General features: G+C 31.2%; 2 protein-coding genes across 5 annotated transcripts in view; both read right to left on the bottom strand.

Moving 5' to 3' along the window:
- Positions 1 to 290: 290 nt before the first annotated feature.
- The window catches only part of LOC130896056 (uncharacterized), a 34,542-nt gene continuing 11,536 nt past the window's right edge, over positions 291 to 23,296 (bottom strand). For all 4 annotated transcript variants that reach the window (XM_057803834.1, XM_057803837.1, XM_057803835.1 and 1 more), the window contains exons 2-7: positions 12,548 to 12,761; positions 8,789 to 8,924; positions 8,500 to 8,557; positions 2,893 to 3,102; positions 2,498 to 2,836; positions 291 to 1,728 (exon numbers count right to left, since the gene is read on the bottom strand). In XM_057803834.1, the coding sequence (XP_057659817.1) occupies positions 1,480 to 1,728; positions 2,498 to 2,836; positions 2,893 to 3,102; positions 8,500 to 8,557; positions 8,789 to 8,924; positions 12,548 to 12,620 (1,065 nt within the window). In that variant the 5' untranslated portion in view covers positions 12,621 to 12,761 and the 3' untranslated portion in view covers positions 291 to 1,479. The remainder of the gene's footprint in view (positions 1,729 to 2,497; positions 2,837 to 2,892; positions 3,103 to 8,499; positions 8,558 to 8,788; positions 8,925 to 12,547; positions 12,762 to 23,296) is intronic.
- LOC130896054 (dynein axonemal assembly factor 4-like) lies at positions 13,587 to 18,286 on the bottom strand. The gene is made up of 2 exons (XM_057803831.1): positions 17,479 to 18,286; positions 13,587 to 14,402 (listed from the first exon to the last, which is right to left on the bottom strand). Exons 1-2 carry the CDS (start codon positions 17,942 to 17,944, stop codon positions 13,711 to 13,713), a joined length of 1,158 nt encoding a protein of 385 aa, XP_057659814.1. The 5' UTR covers positions 17,945 to 18,286; the 3' UTR covers positions 13,587 to 13,710.

Below are 23,296 nucleotides of genomic sequence, written 5' to 3'. Positions count from 1 at the left end.
TGACCTAGTTCTAAGAGACACTATCTTGGATGACTCTAATATATAAATATATTCATTTTGGTAAGGCTAAGAAGAACATTTCGTAGAATGTTTTTTTTTGAAGAGGGGATTTATTAAATTTTATTTATACACATATAAAAGTTTTTTTTTTTATATTATTTTATTAATATATTCATTTATTTATTATAAGATTATCATTTAAAAGTTTATTAAACACTCTACAGATACAAATAAATAATATAAATAGATAATCCTCCAGTTAATTCGAAAAAAATATATTAAAATCGATATTTTATTTGGAACGCCCCTTGTATCATTGTTGATAAAAATTTCTTCTTTTTTAAAATGAATAAAAGAACTACTACTAATGCATAGAATACACTGCAATAAAAGTTGGTGGAATTGTTAAATGTCATCTGTCAATAAATAATTTATAAGGTTATTTGTTGATTTATTAAGTAGAAAGTTGTTGATATATTTGTTAAACTAATTAAAGTGGTGATTAGTTTTTAAAAGTACCTAGTGTGTTTGTAATTTAAAAAAATGAAGTATTATAGATGAAATTTATAGTATATACTGGTAAGTTCAAATTTATATTTTTTCAAATGAGAAAAAATACGTTTTGGTTTGAATTATGAAAAATTTTTCATTTTTATCAATAAATAATCAAAAATAGATTTTCCTGGACGTAAAAATATAATTAAAATCAAATATCGATTGTATATTTTCAATTAAATTATTGCTATAGAGATGTATTATAAAAATTGTTGTTAACTTTTGAATTTATAAATATAATTGTTAATAATGAAGTTTCTAGATACTCATAACAAAAATTTTGTGAAAATATCACATGGAATTTTCCAAAAAAACATTTTTCTAGTGTCACAAGAACCTTTTTCAAAATTACCTATTTAGAAATCGAAATAAATAACGGAGTATTGTTCTAACTATACATTTTTATACATCAAATATTTCGCAACATCATTTCTATACATTTATTACATACACAACTACTTTATTCAGTATATGTACGGGGTATACTCACAAATTTATTTGTGTTGTTAATTTTAGAATAAATCAATATGGATATGCATTTTGGCACGTTGTTTCCAAGATATACAAATTTTCATCTCCTGGCAGTTAGAATTTGATTATATTTTACAAGATATCTACAAAACCCCTATATATATATATGTGAGAAATATAACCAAAAATTGTCATAGTCTTTCAAAGTTGTGAATTGTTAACTAAAGATCAGCCTTTTGAGTCCTACGAGAATTTCAGTCGATATATATATATATTTTTTTTAGAGATATAATATCCAAAAACTGTTAAAAGTTGTATTAAAAATTATTTTTTTCATTTCGTATTACGTACAAATTCAATTTTCCCCATGCAGACTTTTGTATTTAAAATAAATAGTGACTTGTTCTAACCAGTTTATTAAAAATTCAAAACTTTTTATTAATTATTATTATATCACGTCAGTTCGTACTGTTTTCTATGCAAAACGTTCATATCGCTGGTCTGTCCGCTTTTAACAACTATCGGTATAGTAACACTACTTTGATAATTTTTCGATGGTCCCCTGTAAACAACGGGGTGCTGCTGCTGCTGGTTCTGCGCCAATACTTGCTCCCTAGCTTCTTTGTACTGTTGATATTGCACGGATTGTTGACTATATACATGTGGTTGAACCAGATCCCCATTTTTAAATGAAGGTTTATACTAAAAAAATATACGACTAATGAATTTCCGTATCACCAAATCATCAAAATCCAAAAAAACCAACCAATTAGAACCAACCACTAATGATAATTTAAAAAGTGCTCCGAATTGATTCCGAATCACATTAACCAACAAAGCTGTTAATCGAGTTATAAATAATTCAAACAAATGGCGTATAAACTAATTTAGATGTTGATTTAAAAAAAAATAAGATATTAAAACTATAAATTATTTTCTTTTACTATTATGATTAGTTTATTAAATATAATATAAAATAAGATTAATTTTATTGAGTAGCGCCATCTAATAAAGAAGTTCTCAACTTTCATAGTAGTTATTGACATAGAACATAAATTTAATAACTACGAAAAAATGTAACCTGTGATTAAAGAACTGTTATTAGAACCAACTTTAAAAAGTGCTCCGAATTGATTCCGAATCACACTAATGGACGAAGCTATTAATCGAGTTATAAATAATTCGAACAGATGGCGTTGAGTTAAAATATTTTCTATTATGATTCAATTTAAATCATTATTCGGAGTAAACAACATATTAAAATCATAAATTAGTTCCTTTTAAATATAATATTAATATTTATATTGTGTAGCGCCATCTAATGAAAAAGTTTCAAACTTTCGTTCGTATTAATATTTATATATAAGTTCGCTATTCGTATCAAAGATGGCGCAGTCGTAGAAAGTTAACTACCGTTACGTATAGATGTTTTATTGTACGGGGGGCGTGAAAAAAATTAATAAAAACTTACTCCGACGTCACTGGATTGTTCGTTAATTGTTCGCTGCCCCTTAATTCCCAATTGAGGAACCGGAAGCGCGTACATTTTGTGATTCGGCGAAAAAATCATCGACTGTTCGTAAGGAATCTGTTTGGGGGAATTATTCGAATAACCCCTAGCGGAAGGAGGAAACTGCCTCGACTGCGGCGATTGATTAGTGTACAGGGGGCTGAGCGCTTGATATTGCATAGCCGATGGATACGCCATCTGGTGAGAGGGACTTTGCGTCGCGTAATTAGCATTAAGAAAAGTCGCTTGTCGATACGGCGGTCGCACGCCGTACGATTGGTGGATAACGCTAGCCGGAATCTAAAAACGCGTTTCGACGATAAATCCAACCGAAAATTGTCGATAAAACTACTTACCTGCGACACGTACACCCTTTCCGTTGGTATTCTCGGCGTAAACGCAACGTCTCTGGCGGCGGAATCTCGCACTACCGCCGGACGTTTTTTCGGCGTGCTCGTAACGGATCTCGAACCGGCGCTCGCCGTTTCCCAATCATTCAGCAGAGCCCTCAGACGAGCCTCTTCGCGAGCTTTCTCCGATTCGCTATCGGAATCGTAATCCGGACCCTAAACGGAAACATATACGAGGGTCAGGCGACAAAAGTCTCGTCGAAACGGTCGTTTCCCGTAATAAAATACGCGTTCCGGTCGAAATGTACGTTTTTTGAGGTTAGGTTAGGTTAGTTTAAACAATCGTCAAGGCTAAACTAATGGAAAAATCGATCTGAAATTCCGAAGGGGTCGTCTTAAAGGGTTTTTCTACAAGGAAAAAAATCAGGAAGTTTCTGTTAAACTCTATATTAGAGATACGAGACCTCAAACTTGTTCAAGGTTTAATGGAAAAACATACGTTCGTTTAAAAAATCGTCAAGACTGAATTAATGGAAATATCGATCTGAAATTCTGAAGGGGTAGTCTTAAAGGGTTTTTCTACAAGGAAAAAAATCAGGAAGTTTCTATGAAACACGATATAGGAGATACGAGACTTCAAATTTGTTCAAGGTTTAATGGAAAAACATACGTTCGTTTAAAAAATCGTCAAGACTGAATTAATGGAAATATCGATCTGAAATTCTGAAGGGGTAGTCTTAAAGGGTTTTTCTACAAGGAAAAAAATCAGGAAGTTTCTGTTAAACTCTATATTAGAGATACGAGACCTCAAACTTGTTCAAAGTTTAATGGAAAAACATACGTTCGTTTAAAAAATCGTCAAGACTGAATTAATGGAAATATCGATCTGAAATTCTGAAGGGGTAGTCTTAAAGGGTTTTTCTACAAGGAAAAAAATCAGGAAGTTTCTGTTAAACTCTATATTAGAGATACGAGACCTCAAACTTGTTCAAAGTTTAATGGAAAAACATACGTTCGTTTAAAAAATCGTCAAGACTGAATTAATGGAAATATCGATCTGAAATTCTGAAGGGGTAGTCTTAAAGGGTTTTTCTACAAGGAAAAAAATCAGGAAGTTTCTATGAAACACGATATTGGAGATACGAGACTTCAAACTTGTTCAAGGTTTAATGGAAAAACATACGTTCGTTTAAAAAATCGGCAAGACTGAATTAATGGAAATATCGATCTGAAATTCCGAAGGTGTAGTCTTAAAGGGTTTTTCTACAAGGAAAAAAATCAGGAAGTTTCTATGAAACACGATATAGGAGATACGAGACTTCAAATTTGTTCAAGGTTTAATGGAAAAACATACGTTCGTTTAAAAAATCGTCAAGACTGAATTAATGGAAATATCGATCTGAAATTCTGAAGGGGTAGTCTTAAAGGGTTTTTCTACAAGGAAAAAAATCAGGAAGTTTCTGTTAAACTCTATATTAGAGATACGAGACCTCAAACTTGTTCAAAGTTTAATGGAAAAACATACGTTCGTTTAAAAAATCGTCAAGACTGAATTAATGGAAATATCGATCTGAAATTCTGAAGGGGTAGTCTTAAAGGGTTTTTCTACAAGGAAAAAAATCAGGAAGTTTCTGTTAAACTCTATATTAGAGATACGAGACCTCAAACTTGTTCAAAGTTTAATGGAAAAACATACGTTCGTTTAAAAAATCGTCAAGACTGAATTAATGGAAATATCGATCTGAAATTCTGAAGGGGTAGTCTTAAAGGGTTTTTCTACAAGGAAAAAAATCAGGAAGTTTCTATGAAACACGATATTGGAGATACGAGACTTCAAACTTGTTCAAGGTTTAATGGAAAAACATACGTTCGTTTAAAAAATCGGCAAGACTGAATTAATGGAAATATCGATCTGAAATTCCGAAGGTGTAGTCTTAAAGGGTTTTTCTACAAGGAAAAAAATCAGGAAGTTTCTATGAAACACGATATAGGAGATACGAGACTTCAAATTTGTTCAAGGTTTAATGGAAAAACATACGTTCGTTTAAAAAATCGTCAAGACTGAATTAATGGAAATATCGATCTGAAATTCTGAAGGGGTAGTCTTAAAGGGTTTTTCTACAAGGAAAAAAATCAGGAAGTTTCTATGAAACACGATATAGGAGATACGAGACTTCAAATTTGTTCAAGGTTTAATGGAAAAACATACGTTCGTTTAAAAAATCGTCAAGACTGAATTAATGGAAATATCGATCTGAAATTCTGAAGGGGTAGTCTTAAAGGGTTTTTCTACAAGGAAAAAAATCAGGAAGTTTCTGTTAAACTCTATATTAGAGATACGAGACCTCAAACTTGTTCAAAGTTTAATGGAAAAACATACGTTCGTTTAAAAAATCGTCAAGACTGAATTAATGGAAATATCGATCTGAAATTCTGAAGGGGTAGTCTTAAAGGGTTTTTCTACAAGGAAAAAAATCAGGAAGTTTCTGTTAAACTCTATATTAGAGATACGAGACCTCAAACTTGTTCAAAGTTTAATGGAAAAACATACGTTCGTTTAAAAAATCGTCAAGACTGAATTAATGGAAATATCGATCTGAAATTCTGAAGGGGTAGTCTTAAAGGGTTTTTCTACAAGGAAAAAAATCAGGAAGTTTCTATGAAACACGATATTGGAGATACGAGACTTCAAACTTGTTCAAGGTTTAATGGAAAAACATACGTTCGTTTAAAAAATCGGCAAGACTGAATTAATGGAAATATCGATCTGAAATTCCGAAGGTGTAGTCTTAAAGGGTTTTTCTACAAGGAAAAAAATCAGGAAGTTTCTATGAAACACGATATAGGAGATACGAGACTTCAAATTTGTTCAAGGTTTAATGGAAAAACATACGTTCGTTTAAAAAATCGGCAAGACTGAATTAATGGAAATATCGATCTGAAATTCCGAAGGTGTAGTCTTAAAGGGTTTTTCTACAAGGAAAAAAATCAGGAAGTTTCTATGAAACACGATATTGGAGATACGAGACTTCAAACTTGTTCAAGGTTTAATGGAAAAACATACGTTCGTTTAAAAAATCGGCAAGACTGAATTAATGGAAATATCGATCTGAAATTCCGAAGGTGTAGTCTTAAAGGGTTTTTCTACAAGGAAAAAAATCAGGAAGTTTCTATGAAACACGATATTGGAGATACGAGACTTCAAACTTGTTCAAGGTTTAATGGAAAAACATACGTTCGTTTAAAAAATCGGCAAGACTGAATTAATGGAAATATCGATCTGAAATTCCGAAGGTGTAGTCTTAAAGGGTTTTTCTACAAGGAAAAAAATCAGGAAGTTTCTGTTAAACTCTATATTAGAGATACGAGACCTCAAACTTGTTCAAAGTTTAATGGAAAAACATACGTTCGTTTAAAAAATCGTCAAGGCTAAACTAATGGAAAAATCGATCTGAAATTCCGAAGGGGTAGTCTTAAAGGGTTTTTCTACAAGGAAAAAAATCAGGAAGTTTCTTTGAAACACGATATTAGAGATACGAGACCTCAAACTTGTTCAAAGTTTAATGGAAAAACATACGTTCGTTTAAAAAATCGTCAAGGCTAAACTAATGGAAAAATCGATCTGAAATTCCGAAGGGGTAGTCTTAAAGGGTTTTTCTACAAGGAAAAAAATCAGGAAGTTTCTATGAAACACGATATTGGAGATACGAGACTTCAAACTTGTGAAAGGTTTAATGGAAAAACATACGTTCGTTTAAAAAATCGTCAAGACTGAATTAATGGAAATATCTATCTGAAATTCTGAAGGGGTAGTCTTAAAGGGTTTTTCTACAAGGAAAAAAATCAGGAAGTTTCTGTTAAACTCTATATTAGAGATACGAGACCTCAAACTTGTTCAAAGTTTAATGGAAAAACATACGTTCGTTTAAAAAATCGTCAAGGCTAAACTAATGGAAAAATCGATCTGAAATTCCGAAGGGGTAGTCTTAAAGGGTTTTTCTACAAGGAAAAAAATCAGGAAGTTTCTGTTAAACTCTATATTAGAGATACGAGACCTCAAACTTGTTCAAAGTTTAATGGAAAAACATACGTTCGTTTAAAAAATCGTCAAGACTGAATTAATGGAAATATCGATCTGAAATTCTGAAGGGGTAGTCTTAAAGGGTTTTTCTACAAGGAAAAAAATCAGGAAGTTTCTGTTAAACTCTATATTAGAGATACGAGACCTCAAACTTGTTCAAAGTTTAATGGAAAAACATACGTTCGTTTAAAAAATCGTCAAGGCTAAACTAATGGAAAAATCGATCTGAAATTCCGAAGGGGTAGTCTTAAAGGGTTTTTCTACAAGGAAAAAAATCAGGAAGTTTCTATGAAACACGATATTGGAGATACGAGACTTCAAACTTGTGAAAGGTTTAATGGAAAAACATACGTTCGTTTAAAAAATCGTCAAGACTGAATTAATGGAAATATCTATCTGAAATTCTGAAGGGGTAGTCTTAAAGGGTTTTTCTACAAGGAAAAAAATCAGGAAGTTTCTGTTAAACTCTATATTAGAGATACGAGACCTCAAACTTGTTCAAAGTTTAATGGAAAAACATACGTTCGTTTAAAAAATCGTCAAGGCTAAACTAATGGAAAAATCGATCTGAAATTCCGAAGGGGTAGTCTTAAAGGGTTTTTCTACAAGGAAAAAAATCAGGAAGTTTCTTTGAAACACGATATTAGAGATACGAGACCTCAAACTTGTTCAAAGTTTAATGGAAAAACATACGTTCGTTTAAAAAATCGTCAAGGCTAAACTAATGGAAAAATCGATCTGAAATTCCGAAGGGGTAGTCTTAAAGGGTTTTTCTACAAGGAAAAAAATCAGGAAGTTTCTATGAAACACGATATTGGAGATACGAGACTTCAAACTTGTGAAAGGTTTAATGGAAAAACATACGTTCGTTTAAAAAATCGTCAAGACTGAATTAATGGAAATATCTATCTGAAATTCTGAAGGGGTAGTCTTAAAGGGTTTTTCTACAAGGAAAAAAATCAGGAAGTTTCTGTTAAACTCTATATTAGAGATACGAGACCTCAAACTTGTTCAAAGTTTAATGGAAAAACATACGTTCGTTTAAAAAATCGTCAAGGCTAAACTAATGGAAAAATCGATCTGAAATTCCGAAGGGGTAGTCTTAAAGGGTTTTTCTACAAGGAAAAAAATCAGGAAGTTTCTGTTAAACTCTATATTAGAGATACGAGACCTCAAACTTGTTCAAAGTTTAATGGAAAAACATACGTTCGTTTAAAAAATCGTCAAGGCTAAACTAATGGAAAAATCGATCTGAAATTCCGAAGGGGTAGTCTTAAAGGGTTTTTCTACAAGGAAAAAAATCAGGAAGTTTCTTTGAAACACGATATTAGAGATACGAGACCTCAAACTTGTTCAAAGTTTAATGGAAAAACATACGTTCGTTTAAAAAATCGTCAAGGCTAAACTAATGGAAAAATCGATCTGAAATTCCGAAGGGGTAGTCTTAAAGGGTTTTTCTACAAGGAAAAAAATCAGGAAGTTTCTATGAAACACGATATTGGAGATACGAGACTTCAAACAATATTACTTACGTTTTCGATTTTGTCGTCCAACATTTTGAAAAAATCTTGTTGGCTCGTTGATATTTCGCTGTAAAATCCATTTTTTTATTGAAATCAAAAATATATGTGTATGTATATATACGGGGCGCGTCATAAATTTTCACACTTAAAACGTAAAATCGATTTCCGGGGGAAGATTTCGTATAAATAAATCAATGGGATATAGATCCGGTAGGCGGGGATGCGGTTTAATCGAGAATATACGCGGCGGTGTGAATATTTATGGGCCGCGCCGTATTTATAACGTAATGGGTCTTACGTTTGAGCCAGGAGCGGACCGCCGATCGGTTTGAATTTGATCGTTCGCTTCTGTCCGTTTTCTTCGACGTCTTCGGTATTTTCCGTTTCCGCTTCGACGCATTCCTCTTCTTCCGTTTCTACTTTTTCTGTATCGGCTGAAAAGAATTTTTTCCTATTTTTGTTTGCGGAAATCCGACGATTTTAACGATTTTAAGCGATTTGGTAATAATCGAGGTGGGGAATTGAGCGTCGAATTAATTATTTTATTTCAATGAAAATTTGGTTGATAATAAATCGATTTTATCATTTTTAATTGTCTCGATAAATCTACCGCGTTTAATACCATCGGGAAACGTGTTTTTAAGGGCATAATCAAATCAAGTTGTAAATTTTATCATTTTTGGCTTCATTACATTTGGAAATCAATTAAATATTTTGTTTACGAGGTCATTTGAACTACTAGAATTGTTTTTCTTGTGTTTTTGAGGTCGATTGAACTAATAGATGTTTTGTTTTACGTTTCTAAGGTCAATTGAACTACTAGAATTGTTTTTCTTTTGTTTTTGAGGTCGTTTGAACTACTAAATTTCTTTTTTTGTGTTTTTGAGGTCGTTTGAACTACTAGAATTGTTTTTTTTTGTTTTTTAGATCAATTAAACTACTAGAATTGTTTTTCTTTTGTTTTCGAGGTCGATTGAACTACTAAATTTCTTTTTTTGTGCTTCTAAGGTCAATTGAACTACTACAATTGTTTTTCTTGTGTTTTTGAGGTCGTTTGAACTACTAAATTTCTTTTTTTGGATTTCTAAGGTCAATTGAACTACTAGAATTGTTTTTCTTTTGTTTTCGAGGTCGATTGAACTACTAAATTTCTTTTTTTGTGCTTCTAAGGTCAATTGAACTATTAGAATTGTTTTTTTGTGTTTTTGAGGTCGTTTGAACTACTAAATTTCTTTTTTTGGATTTCTAAGGTCAATTGAACTACTAGAATTGTTTTTCTTTTGTTTTCGAGGTCGATTGAACTACTAAATTTCTTTTTTTGTGCTTCTAAGGTCAATTGAACTACTACAATTGTTTTTCTTGTGTTTTTGAGGTCGTTTGAACTACTAAATTTCTTTTTTTGGATTTCTAAGGTCAATTGAACTACTAGAATTGTTTTTCTTTTGTTTTCGAGGTCGATTGAACTACTAAATTTCTTTTTTTGTGCTTCTAAGGTCAATTGAACTACTAGAATTGTTTTTTTGTGTTTTTGAGGTCGTTTGAACTACTAAATTTCTTTTTTTGGATTTCTAAGGTCAATTGAACTACTAGAATTGTTTTTCTTTTGTTTTCGAGGTCGATTGAACTACTAAATTTCTTTTTTTGTGCTTCTAAGGTCAATTGAACTATTAGAATTGTTTTTTTGTGTTTTTGAGGTCGTTTGAACTACTAAATTTCTTTTTTTGGATTTCTAAGGTCAATTGAACTACTAGAATTGTTTTTCTTTTGTTTTCGAGGTCGATTGAACTACTAAATTTCTTTTTTTGTGCTTCTAAGGTCAATTGAACTACTACAATTGTTTTTCTTGTGTTTTTGAGGTCGTTTGAACTACTAAATTTCTTTTTTTGGATTTCTAAGGTCAATTGAACTACTAGAATTGTTTTTCTTTTGTTTTCGAGGTCGATTGAACTACTAAATTTCTTTTTTTGTGCTTCTAAGGTCAATTGAACTACTAGAATTGTTTTTTTGTGTTTTTGAGGTCGTTTGAACTACTAAATTTCTTTTTTTGGATTTCTAAGGTCAATTGAACTATTAGAATTGTTTTTTTGTGTTTTTGAGGTCGATTGAACTACTAAATTTCTTTTTTTGTGCTTCTAAGGTCAATTGAACTACTACAATTGTTTTTCTTTTGTTTTCGAGGTCGATTGAACTACTAAATTTCTTTTTTTGTGCTTCTAAGGTCAATTGAACTACTACAATTGTTTTTCTTGTGTTTTTGAGGTCGTTTGAACTACTAAATTTCTTTTTTTGGATTTCTAAGGTCAATTGAACTACTAGAATTGTTTTTCTTTTGTTTTCGAGGTCGATTGAACTACTAAATTTCTTTTTTTGTGCTTCTAAGGTCAATTGAACTACTAGAATTGTTTTTTTGTGTTTTTGAGGTCGTTTGAACTACTAAATTTCTTTTTTTGGATTTCTAAGGTCAATTGAACTACTAGAATTGTTTTTCTTTTGTTTTCGAGGTCGATTGAACTACTAAATTTCTTTTTTTGTGCTTCTAAGGTCAATTGAACTACTAGAATTGTGTTTTTGAGGTCGTTTGAACTACTAAATTTCTTTTTTTGGATTTCTAAGGTCAATTGAACTACTAGAATTGTTTTTCTTTTGTTTTCGAGGTCGATTGAACTACTAAATTTCTTTTTTTGTGCTTCTAAGGTCAATTGAACTACTAGAATTGTTTTTTTGTGTTTTTGAGGTCGTTTGAACTACTAAATTTCTTTTTTTGGATTTCTAAGGTCAATTGAACTACTAGAATTGTTTTTCTTTTGTTTTCGAGGTCGATTGAACTACTAAATTTCTTTTTTTGTGCTTCTAAGGTCAATTGAACTACTAGAATTGTGTTTTTGAGGTCGTTTGAACTACTAAATTTCTTTTTTTGGATTTCTAAGGTCAATTGAACTACTAGAATTGTTTTTCTTTTGTTTTCGAGGTCGATTGAACTACTAAATTTCTTTTTTTGTGCTTCTAAGGTCAATTGAACTACTAGAATTTTGTTTTTGAGGTCGTTTGAACTACTAAATTTCTTTTTTTGGATTTCTAAGGTCAATTGAACTACTAGAATTGTTTTTCTTTTGTTTTCGAGGTCGATTGAACTACTAGAATTGATTTTTTTGTGTTTTTTAGATCAATTGAACTACTACAATTGTTTTTCTTGTGTTTTTGAGGTCGTTTGAACTACTAAATTTCTTTTTTTGGATTTCTAAGGTCAATTGAACTACTAGAATTGTTTTTCTTTTGTTTTCGAGGTCGATTGAACTACTAAATTTCTTTTTTTGTGCTTCTAAGGTCAATTGAACTATTAGAATTGTTTTTTTGTGTTTTTGAGGTCGTTTGAACTACTAAATTTCTTTTTTTGGATTTCTAAGGTCAATTGAACTACTAGAATTGTTTTTCTTTTGTTTTCGAGGTCGATTGAACTACTAAATTTCTTTTTTTGTGCTTCTAAGGTCAATTGAACTATTAGAATTGTTTTTTTGTGTTTTTGAGGTCGTTTGAACTACTAAATTTCTTTTTTTGGATTTCTAAGGTCAATTGAACTACTAGAATTGTTTTTCTTTTGTTTTCGAGGTCGATTGAACTACTAGAATTGATTTTTTTGTGTTTTTTAGATCAATTGAACTACTACAATTGTTTTTCTTGTGTTTTCGAGGTGGATAGAACTACTAAATTTCTTTTTTTGTGTTTTCGAGGTCGATTGAACTACTAAATTTCTTTTTTTGTGTTTTCGAGGTCGATTGAACTACTAAATTTCTTTTTTTTTTGTTTCTAAGGTCAATTGAACTACTAGAATTGTTTTTCTTTTGTTTCTAAGATCAATTGAACTATTAAATTTTTGTTTTTTGTGTTTTTGAGGTCGATTGAACTACTTCGACTGTTTTTTGATCATATCTCGTAGTATTTTTGAATTGGAATGATGCCCGTTGAAAAAATCGTACATTTTTTTTTTAAATAGTGTGACTAAAATCAATTGGAATGCTTAGTAATAGCGACCGAGCAATTCGTTGCGTATATTACTCACCTGATTTTTTGGAATTGTTCTTATTTTTCGATTTTCTCGGATAAATGTTAATTTTGCTATGTCCACAGCCCATTTCCGGGTAAAGAAGATCGCAGGGTCGCCCTTTCGAACAAGGAAATGATTCGCAATCACATGATTACTGATTGGTTCAACCAGTATCCGTTATTTTTTCCAATTTAACCAGCAAAATTGTACGTTCCGATGAACTTGCCATCTATAAAAAACGAAAAAACAACGTTTGAAAATCTCGTTCTATATATCCGTGAAAAATTTCATCCGAAATAGACAAATTTCTTTTAATCTCCGAAATGGAGTTAAATCTGACAACGTCCCATCGTCGAAATGCCACGTTTATTGTCATTTCCTTAAAATCTTTGAAATAGTGTTAAATCCGACAACGTCGCATTGTTATCGTTAGCACAATACTGCGCGGCGTTGTCAAGTTTCGTTGTAAATTGAGCGCGATATACGGGGGTTGTATAAAAAAAGCAGTTTACACATTTCTTAAGATATCTCGGAACAGAAAAAAGATATCGATACGCGGTTTTCGTTATTTTAACGTAAATTCAATCTACTTTCGAATTATAAACAGAAAATTTCGTGATTTTGTTCAAATTTCGAAAAAAATCACAATATTTGAAATATATAAAACAAACGCCCTCTAGCATTCGCGTTAATAATTAAATTGCTTAGTATTTATATAATTCGTGTTGTTAGACACAAAAAAACATCAAATTTATAAAAATCCGATAAGCAGAACCGGACTTAGGGGCGTTTTTCCGTAACACAGGTCCCACTCTCCCCCAATTCTTATTCGGAACGACAAACTACAAATTTCGGATTGAAAAATACGCAGAATTCGATTATCGTATATAAAACGCCATTTTGGCGGGTAATTTTTGAAAAAAATTCGTTTTTTTTTTCGACATTTTCAAACTTCAATCGTCCACCCCGTATTATATTCGGTTGAAGGAAATTTATCGCGCGAATCGGACAGACGGTTTACGAGAAACAATCTAATAAATAAAGGAAACGAATAACTTTCGAAATATTTATTTTCGCGTCAATAATTTAAAGTGTTTAATGCAAAGTTTACGTAGAAAAATGAATTTTTAACATCGGCAACGCTGTTTTTCACGTAAAATCCGCGTATACGGGGATGTTCAACGACAATTATCGATTGCGTCTTGTTTATTCTTCTTCTCCGCCTCTAATTCTTCCAAATATTTTCGTTGTTCTTCGTCGAGGGCTTGGCGGAAACCTTCTGAATCGATTAACCTCAAACTGTATTTCAATTCTTCTATTCCTTGTCTTCTTTTTCCGTATCGACATAGAGCCTGTCCTCTTCTGCCGATGCAAACGGCCCTTTCGTACAAATTGGCCTCGCATATCGGCGTCAGTAGTTCCAGGGCGGCGCTGCAGTCCTCGATGACCCTCCAAAAGTTGCCTACGGCCATGTGGGCCTCCGATCTCGATATGTAAAAGTCGACGAAGTTCTTGCTGAGGCCGATGCCGTACGTGTAGGCGCTGATGGCGCCCAAATAGTTTTTGCGCTTGAGGAAATCGTCGCCTTTGGCTTTTACGAAATGGGGATTGCGTTCTTCCGGTCGGATGTCTTCGCCGACGAAGCCTGTCGATCGTCGAGCTTCGGCTTGTTTGATTAGGTATTCGTGTTCTTCTTCTAATTTGGATTCTCGGCAGGGCGTCGGGAATTGTCGCGGAGTGAAATCTATTTTCGTTGTGGCTGATGTTCTGGTTTTCGGGATTTGTGTAGAAGGGGAATCGGATGAGATTTTTGGCCGATTGGATGATTTTAATTTGCGAGTTACTTTTTCTTTCCATTCATCAAAATCGCCTGAAATATATATATAAATAAAAAATTTTTTTTTAATTTTGATAAGATGGGATTGTATGTATTTTTGTGTCAACCCCGGTAGATTAATTAGTGAATAAACGATTTATTGGGGAAATTAGATCAATTTCGAATGGATTATTTTTGAAAAATATGAAGAATTTAATGGGAACCAACAATTTTCGATTCTTCGACTTTGAGACACTGTATCTCGAAAACCATCAAATGTAGTACGTTCCTGATTTATTTTCCACTAGTTTGAACCTTTTAAGATACTTCTTTGAAATATTAACTCGATATTTCAAATAATTTGGTCTGTACGATTTTAAGAATTCAATAGGAAGCAACAATTTTCGATTCTTCGACTTTGAGACACTGTATCTCGAAAACCATCAAATGTAGTACGTTCCTGATTTATTTTCTACTAGTTAGAACCTTTTAAGATACTTCTTTGAAATATTAACTCGATATTTCAAATAATTTGGTCTGTACGATTTTAAGAATTCAATAGGAAGCCACAATTTTCGATTCTTCGACTTTGAGACACTGTATCTCGAAAACCATCAAATGTAGTACGTTCCTGATTTATTTTCCACTAGTTTGAACCTTTGGACATACTTCTTTGAAATATTAACTCGATATTTCAAATAATTTGGTCTGTACGATTTTAAGAATTCATTAGGAAGCAACAATTTTCGATTTTTCAACTTTGAGACACTGTATCTCGAAAACCATCAAATGTAGTACGTTCCTGATTTATTTTCCACTAGTTTGAACCTTTGGACATACTTCTTTGAAATATTAACTCGATATTTCAAATAATTTGGTCTGTACGATTTTAAGAATTCAATAGGAAGCAACAATTTTCGATTCTTCGACTTTGAGACACTGTATCTCGAAAACCATCAAATGTAGTACGTTCCTGATTTATTTTCCACTAGTTTGAACCTTTGGACATACTTCTTTGAAATATTAACTCGATATTTCAAATAATTTGGTCTGTACGATTTTAAGAATTCAATAGGAAGCAACAATTTTCGATTCTTCGACTTTGAGACACTGTATCTCGAAAACCATCAAATGTAGTACGTTCCTGATTTATTTTCCACTAGTTTGAACCTTTGGACATACTTCTTTGAAATATTAACTCGATATTTCAAATAATTTGGTCTGTACGATTTTAAGAATTCATTAGGAACCAACAATTTTCGATTCTTCAAATTTGAGACACTGTATCTCGAAAACCATCAAATGTAGTACATTCCTGATTTATTTTCCACTAGTTTGAACCTTTGAACATACTTCTTTGAAATATTAACTCGATATTTCAAATAATTTGGTCTGTACGATTTTAAGAATTCATTAGGAACCAACAATTTTCGATTCTTCAAATTTGAGACACTGTATCTCAAAAATCATCAAATGTATTACGTTCCTGATTTATTTTCCACTAGTTTGAACCTTTGAACATACTTCTTTGAAATATTAACTCGATATTTCAAATAATTTGGTCTGTACGATTTTAAGAATTCAATAGGAAGCAACAATTTTCGATTCTTCGACTTTGAGACACTGTATCTCGAAAACCATCAAATGTAGTACGTTCCTGATTTTTTTTCCACTAGTTTGAACCTTTGGACATACTTCTTTGAAATATTAACTCTATATTTCAAATAATTTGGTCTGTACGATTTTAAGAATTCATTAGGAACCAACAATTTTCGATTCTTCAAATTTGAGACACTGTATCTCGAAAACCATCAAATGTAGTACGTTCCTGATTTATTTTCTACTAGTTTGAACCTTTTAAGATACTTCTTTGAAATATTAACTCGATATTTCAAATAATTTGGTCTGTACGATTTTAAGAATTCATTAGGAACCAACAATTTTCGATTCTTCAAATTTGAGACACTGTATCTCGAAAACCATCAAATGTAGTACATTCCTGATTTATTTTCCACTAGTTTGAACCTTTGAACATACTTCTTTGAAATATTAACTCGATATTTCAAATAATTTGGTCTGTACGATTTTAAGAATTCATTAGGAACCAACAATTTTCGATTCTTCAAATTTGAGACACTGTATCTCGAAAACCATCAAATGTAGTACGTTCCTGATTTATTTTCTACTAGTTTGAACCTTTTAAGATACTTCTTTGAAATATTAACTCGATATTTCAAATAATTTGTTCTGTACGATTTTAAGAATTCATTAGGAACCAACAATTTTCGATTCTTCAAATTTGAGACACTGTATCTCGAAAACCATCAAATGTAGTACATTCCTGATTTATTTTCCACTAGTTTGAACCTTTGAACATACTTCTTTGAAATATTAACTCGATATTTCAAATAATTTGGTCTGTACGATTTTAAGAATTCATTAGGAACCAACAATTTTCGATTCTTCAAATTTGAGACACTGTATCTCGAAAACCATCAAATGTAGTACATTCCTGATTTATTTTCCACTAGTTTGAACCTTTGAACATACTTCTTTGAAATATTAACTCGATATTTCAAATAATTTGGTCTGTACGATTTTAAGAATTCATTAGGAACCAACAATTTTCGATTCTTCAAATTTGAGACACTGTATCTCGAAAACCATCAAATGTAGTACGTTCCTGATTTATTTTCTACTAGTTTGAACCTTTTAAGATACTTCTTTGGAATATTAACTCGATATTTCAAATAATTTGGTCTGTACGATTTTAAGAATTCAATAGGAACCAACAATTTTCGATTCTTCGACTTTAAAGCACTGTATCTCAAAATCGAGCCAATGTATTACGTTCCTGATTTATTTTCCACTATTTAGAACCTTTGTTCATATTTCTGTGAAATATTAAATTGATATTTCAAGTATTTTGGTCAGTACGATTTTAAGAATTCAATGAAACAAATATTCCCACCATTTTGCACACATAGATTTTTTTAAATAAAAGTCCCACCCATCATTCAATATTTTCCTTCTTACGCACATTACACCTCACAAACGCACTATTCTTATTTGTTTTTTCTAAATTTTAGATTAAAAAATAATTTACATAATATATGATGATCACATGTACCTAAAGCCAGCTTCTCCTCTTCTTTTTTAACCTTACTAATGGCCTCTTTTATTCCAGAATCTATATCGATTTGCTTCTTGACAGCCAATCTTTTCAATTCGCATTTTTTCTCCGACTTTTTTTTATCAATCGACTGTTCCTCCCTGTAAGCCTCCTCCAATAATTCCTTTTTCAACGCAAATTTTTCCGTTTTCGTAAGATTCGGTTCCAAACTTGTCCAAAACCTTCCGTCGGCTTTCTTCAAATCGAAAACTATTTCCGTGGAAGTTAGAGTTACACTACTCAGTTCCAAATCGATGGCGGAGTAAAGTATGATTTCCAAATAATTGTGCCCGTACGTGGCTTTTATGAATTTCCTTGAAATGAACGTATCGACTTTAGAATGATGAATACCTTTCAACGGCGCTTTTATTATAACTTTTTGTTCAGTTTGTTTCCATTGGAAATCGGTAACGATCACGGGCATATTTTTATTTATTTATATATTCATATATTTTAAAGAACGTCTTTAACGTCACTAACACAAACGTATTCGATCTAATAAGATTATCGCCATGGCAACCGTAGCAAAAAACCTAATACCATACGGGACATATACATTCGCATTGTTGCCGGATTTCGTTTTTTCAACAGGAAACTTTCACTATTTTGTAGACGGTCATAGTAAAGTTAATGTAATGGGAATGTTGACATATAGATCATTTATACGGGGTGTGTTTGTAAAGTTAATATCGTTTTGAAATAAAAATTATTAATTTATTCGCTTTAAACGATAAATAAAATAAATAAAAAGGATTTTAGCAATAAAAGAAGACAAAAAAATATATAAATATATAAAAATATTACGAATCTTACATTTCATTGATATAATAACGTACAGGGTGTTGTTAAAATTAGGGTATTCTGTCTGGTACGTAAAAAAATTTTTATTTTTTTTTTTCGCGGGTTTATCGTTGGCTGTTCGATCCCTTAGATGTTATGGGGATGAGGTAACTTCATTTTAGAGTGCTCTAAAGGACATCGCTCGAAAACAAGGAATTATTTGTATATTTTTGTAGCAATTTCGTTGTTTTGTAGCTTGGTAGCCACAGAATTTCTTTCTGTGGGTTACTGCCATCATAAAGTTTAACGTTTACTAATTGTGAACGTACTTAAACGCGTTGTCATACGAGGGGTATTCGAGTTGTTTATAAAACTGAGTTTGTATAACTTGCGACGTGGTATGAACCAACAGCATCAAGTCGATTAATTCGCTTCTACATTTCGTTATTAAGCATTGAATAGAGCTGGTATTCCAGATTAAATCATGGTCGGTCTTGGATGAATTTCGTGAAAATCGTCCAAAATTCATTAGGAAGCAACAATTTTCGATTCTTCAACTTAGAAGCACTGTATCTCAAAAACCAGTTAATGTATTAAGTTCCTGATTTATTTTCTAATAGTTTGGACCCTTGAACGTACTTTTTCGAAATATTAACTTGATATTTCAAATAATTTGGTCTGTGTGATTTTAAGAATTCAATTAGAACCATCAATTTTCGATACTTCTACTTTGAAGCACTATATCTCAAAAACCAGTTAATGTATTACGTTCCTGATTTATTTTCCACTAGTTTGAACCCTTGAACATACTTCTTTGAAATATTAACTCGATATTTCAAATAATTTGGTCTGTACGATTTTAAGAATTCAATAGGAACCAACAATTTTCGATTCTTCAATTTTGAAACACTATATCTCAAAAACTAGTTAATGTATTACGTTCCTGATTTATTTTCTAATAGTTTGAACCTTTGAACTTACTTCTTTGAAATATTAACTCGATATGTCAAATAATTTGGTCTGTACGATTTTAAGAATTCAATAGGAACCAACAATTTTCGATTCTTCAATTTTGAAACACTATATCTCAAAAACTAGTTAATGTATTACGTTCCTGATTTATTTTCTAATAGTTTGAACCTTTGAACATACTTCTTTGAAATATTAACTCGATATTTCAAATAATTTGGTCTGTACGATTTTAAGAATTCATTAGGAACCAACAATTTTCGATACTTCGACTTTGAGACACTGTATCTCAAAAACCAGTTAATGTAGTACGTTCCTGATTTATTTTCCACTAGTTTGAACCCTTGAACATACTTCTTTGAAATATTAACTCGATATTTCAAATAATTTGGTCTGTACGATTTTAAGAATTCATTAGGAACCAACAATTTTCGATACTTCGACTTTGAGACACTGTATCTCAAAAACCAGTTAATGTAGTACGTTCCTGATTTATTTTCCACTAGTTTGAACCCTTGAACATACTTATTTGAAATATTAACTCGATATTTCAAATAATTTGGTCTGTACGAATTTTAAGAATTCAATAGGAACCAACAATTTTCGATTCTTCAATTTTGAAACACTATATCTCAAAAACTAGTTAATGTATTACGTTCCTGATTTATTTTCTAATAGTTTGAACCTTTGAACATACTTCTTTGAAATATTAACTCGATATTTCAAATAATTTGGTCTGTACGATTTTAAGAATTCATTAGGAACCAACAATTTTCGATACTTCGACTTTGAGACACTGTATCTCAAAAACCAGTTAATGTAGTACGTTCCTGATTTATTTTCCACTAGTTTGAACCCTTGAACATACTTATTTGAAATATTAACTCGATATTTCAAATAATTTGGTCTGTACGAATTTTAAGAATTCAATAGGAACCAACAATTTTCGATTCTTCAATTTTGAAACACTATATCTCAAAAACTAGTTAATGTATTACGTTCCTGATTTATTTTCTAATAGTTTGAACCTTTGAACATACTTCTTTGAAATATTAACTCGATATTTCAAATAATTTGGTCTGTACGATTTTAAGAATTCATTAGGAACCAACAATTTTCGATACTTCGACTTTGAGACACTGTATCTCAAAAACCAGTTAATGTAGTACGTTCCTGATTTATTTTCCACTAGTTTGAACCCTTGAACATACTTCTTTGAAATATTAACTCGATATTTCAAATAATTTGGTCTGTACGAATTTTAAGAATTCAATAGGAACCAACAATTTTCGATTCTTCAATTTTGAAACACTATATCTCAAAAACTAGTTAATGTATTACGTTCCTGATTTATTTTCTAATAGTTTGAACCTTTGAACATACTTCTTTGAAATATTAACTCGATATTTCAAATAATTTGGTCTGTACGATTTTAAGAATTCATTAGGAACCAACAATTTTCGATACTTCGACTTTGAGACACTGTATCTCAAAAACCAGTTAATGTAGTACGTTCCTGATTTATTTTCCACTAGTTTGAACCCTTGAACATACTTATTTGAAATATTAACTCGATATTTCAAATAATTTGGTCTGTACGATTTTAAGAATTCATTAGGAACCAACAATTTTCGATACTTCGACTTTGAGACACTGTATCTCAAAAACCAGTTAATGTAGTACGTTCCTGATTTATTTTCCACTAGTTTGAACCCTTGAACATACTTATTTGAAATATTAACTCGATATTTCAAATAATTTGGTCTGTACGAATTTTAAGAATTCAATAGGAACCAACAATTTTCGATTCTTCAATTTTGAAACACTATATCTCAAAAACTAGTTAATGTATTACGTTCCTGATTTATTTTCTAATAGTTTGAACCTTTGAACATACTTCTTTGAAATATTAACTCGATATTTCAAATAATTTGGTCTGTACGATTTTAAGAATTCATTAGGAACCAACAATTTTCGATACTTCGACTTTGAGACACTGTATCTCAAAAACCAGTTAATGTAGTACGTTCCTGATTTATTTTCCACTAGTTTGAACCCTTGAACATACTTATTTGAAATATTAACTCGATATTTCAAATAATTTGGTCTGTACGAATTTTAAGAATTCAATAGGAACCAACAATTTTCGATTCTTCAATTTTGAAACACTATATCTCAAAAACTAGTTAATGTATTACGTTCCTGATTTATTTTCTAATAGTTTGAACCTTTGAACATACTTCTTTGAAATATTAACTCGATATTTCAAATAATTTGGTCTGTACGATTTTAAGAATTCATTAGGAACCAACAATTTTCGATACTTCGACTTTGAGACACTGTATCTCAAAAACCAGTTAATGTAGTACGTTCCTGATTTATTTTCCACTAGTTTGAACCCTTGAACATACTTATTTGAAATATTAACTCGATATTTCAAATAATTTGGTCTGTACGATTTTAAGAATTCATTAGGAACCAACAATTTTCGATACTTCGACTTTGAGACACTGTATCTCAAAAACCAGTTAATGTAGTACGTTCCTGATTTATTTTCCACTAGTTTGAACCCTTGAACATACTTATTTGAAATATTAACTCGATATTTCAAATAATTTGGTCTGTACGAATTTTAAGAATTCAATAGGAACCAACAATTTTCGATTCTTCAATTTTGAAACACTATATCTCAAAAACTAGTTAATGTATTACGTTCCTGATTTATTTTCTAATAGTTTGAACCTTTGAACATACTTCTTTGAAATATTAACTCGATATTTCAAATAATTTGGTCTGTACGATTTTAAGAATTCATTAGGAACCAACAATTTTCGATACTTCGACTTTGAGACACTGTATCTCAAAAACCAGTTAATGTAGTACGTTCCTGATTTATTTTCCACTAGTTTGAACCCTTGAACATACTTATTTGAAATATTAACTCGATATTTCAAATAATTTGGTCTGTACGAATTTTAAGAATTCAATAGGAACCAACAATTTTCGATTCTTCAATTTTGAAACACTATATCTCAAAAACTAGTTAATGTATTACGTTCCTGATTTATTTTCTAATAGTTTGAACCTTTGAACATACTTCTTTGAAATATTAACTCGATATTTCAAATAATTTGGTCTGTACGATTTTAAGAATTCATTAGGAACCAACAATTTTCGATACTTCGACTTTGAGACACTGTATCTCAAAAACCAGTTAATGTAGTACGTTCCTGATTTATTTTCCACTAGTTTGAACCCTTGAACATACTTCTTTGAAATATTAACTCGATATTTCAAATAATTTGGTCTGTACGAATTTTAAGAATTCAATAGGAACCAACAATTTTCGATTCTTCAATTTTGAAACACTATATCTCAAAAACTAGTTAATGTATTACGTTCCTGATTTATTTTCTAATAGTTTGAACCTTTGAACATACTTCTTTGAAATATTAACTCGATATTTCAAATAATTTGGTCTGTACGATTTTAAGAATTCATTAGGAACCAACAATTTTCGATACTTCGACTTTGAGACACTGTATCTCAAAAACCAGTTAATGTAGTACGTTCCTGATTTATTTTCCACTAGTTTGAACCCTTGAACATACTTATTTGAAATATTAACTCGATATTTCAAATAATTTGGTCTGTACGATTTTAAGAATTCATTAGGAACCAACAATTTTCGATACTTCGACTTTGAGACACTGTATCTCAAAAACCAGTTAATGTAGTACGTTCCTGATTTATTTTCCACTAGTTTGAACCCTTGAACATACTTATTTGAAATATTAACTCGATATTTCAAATAATTTGGTCTGTACGAATTTTAAGAATTCAATAGGAACCAACAATTTTCGATTCTTCAATTTTGAAACACTATATCTCAAAAACTAGTTAATGTATTACGTTCCTGATTTATTTTCTAATAGTTTGAACCTTTGAACATACTTCTTTGAAATATTAACTCGATATTTCAAATAATTTGGTCTGTACGATTTTAAGAATTCATTAGGAACCAACA

Source organism: Diorhabda carinulata, chromosome 6 (genome assembly GCF_026250575.1).
Source record: "Diorhabda carinulata isolate Delta chromosome 6, icDioCari1.1, whole genome shotgun sequence".
Lineage (NCBI taxonomy): Eukaryota > Metazoa > Arthropoda > Insecta > Coleoptera > Chrysomelidae > Diorhabda > Diorhabda carinulata.
This window is presented reverse-complemented; position numbering and strand designations above follow the sequence as displayed.

Coding starts and splice junctions, on each gene's coding strand:
- LOC130896054 (XM_057803831.1), bottom strand. CDS start 17,944: ATGCCCGTGATCGTTACCGATTTCCAATGGAAACAAACTGAACAAAAA. Junction 14,403..17,478: donor AGAGGAGAAGCTGGCTTTAG/GTACATGTGATC, acceptor TATATATTTCAG/GCGATTTTGATGAATGGAAA.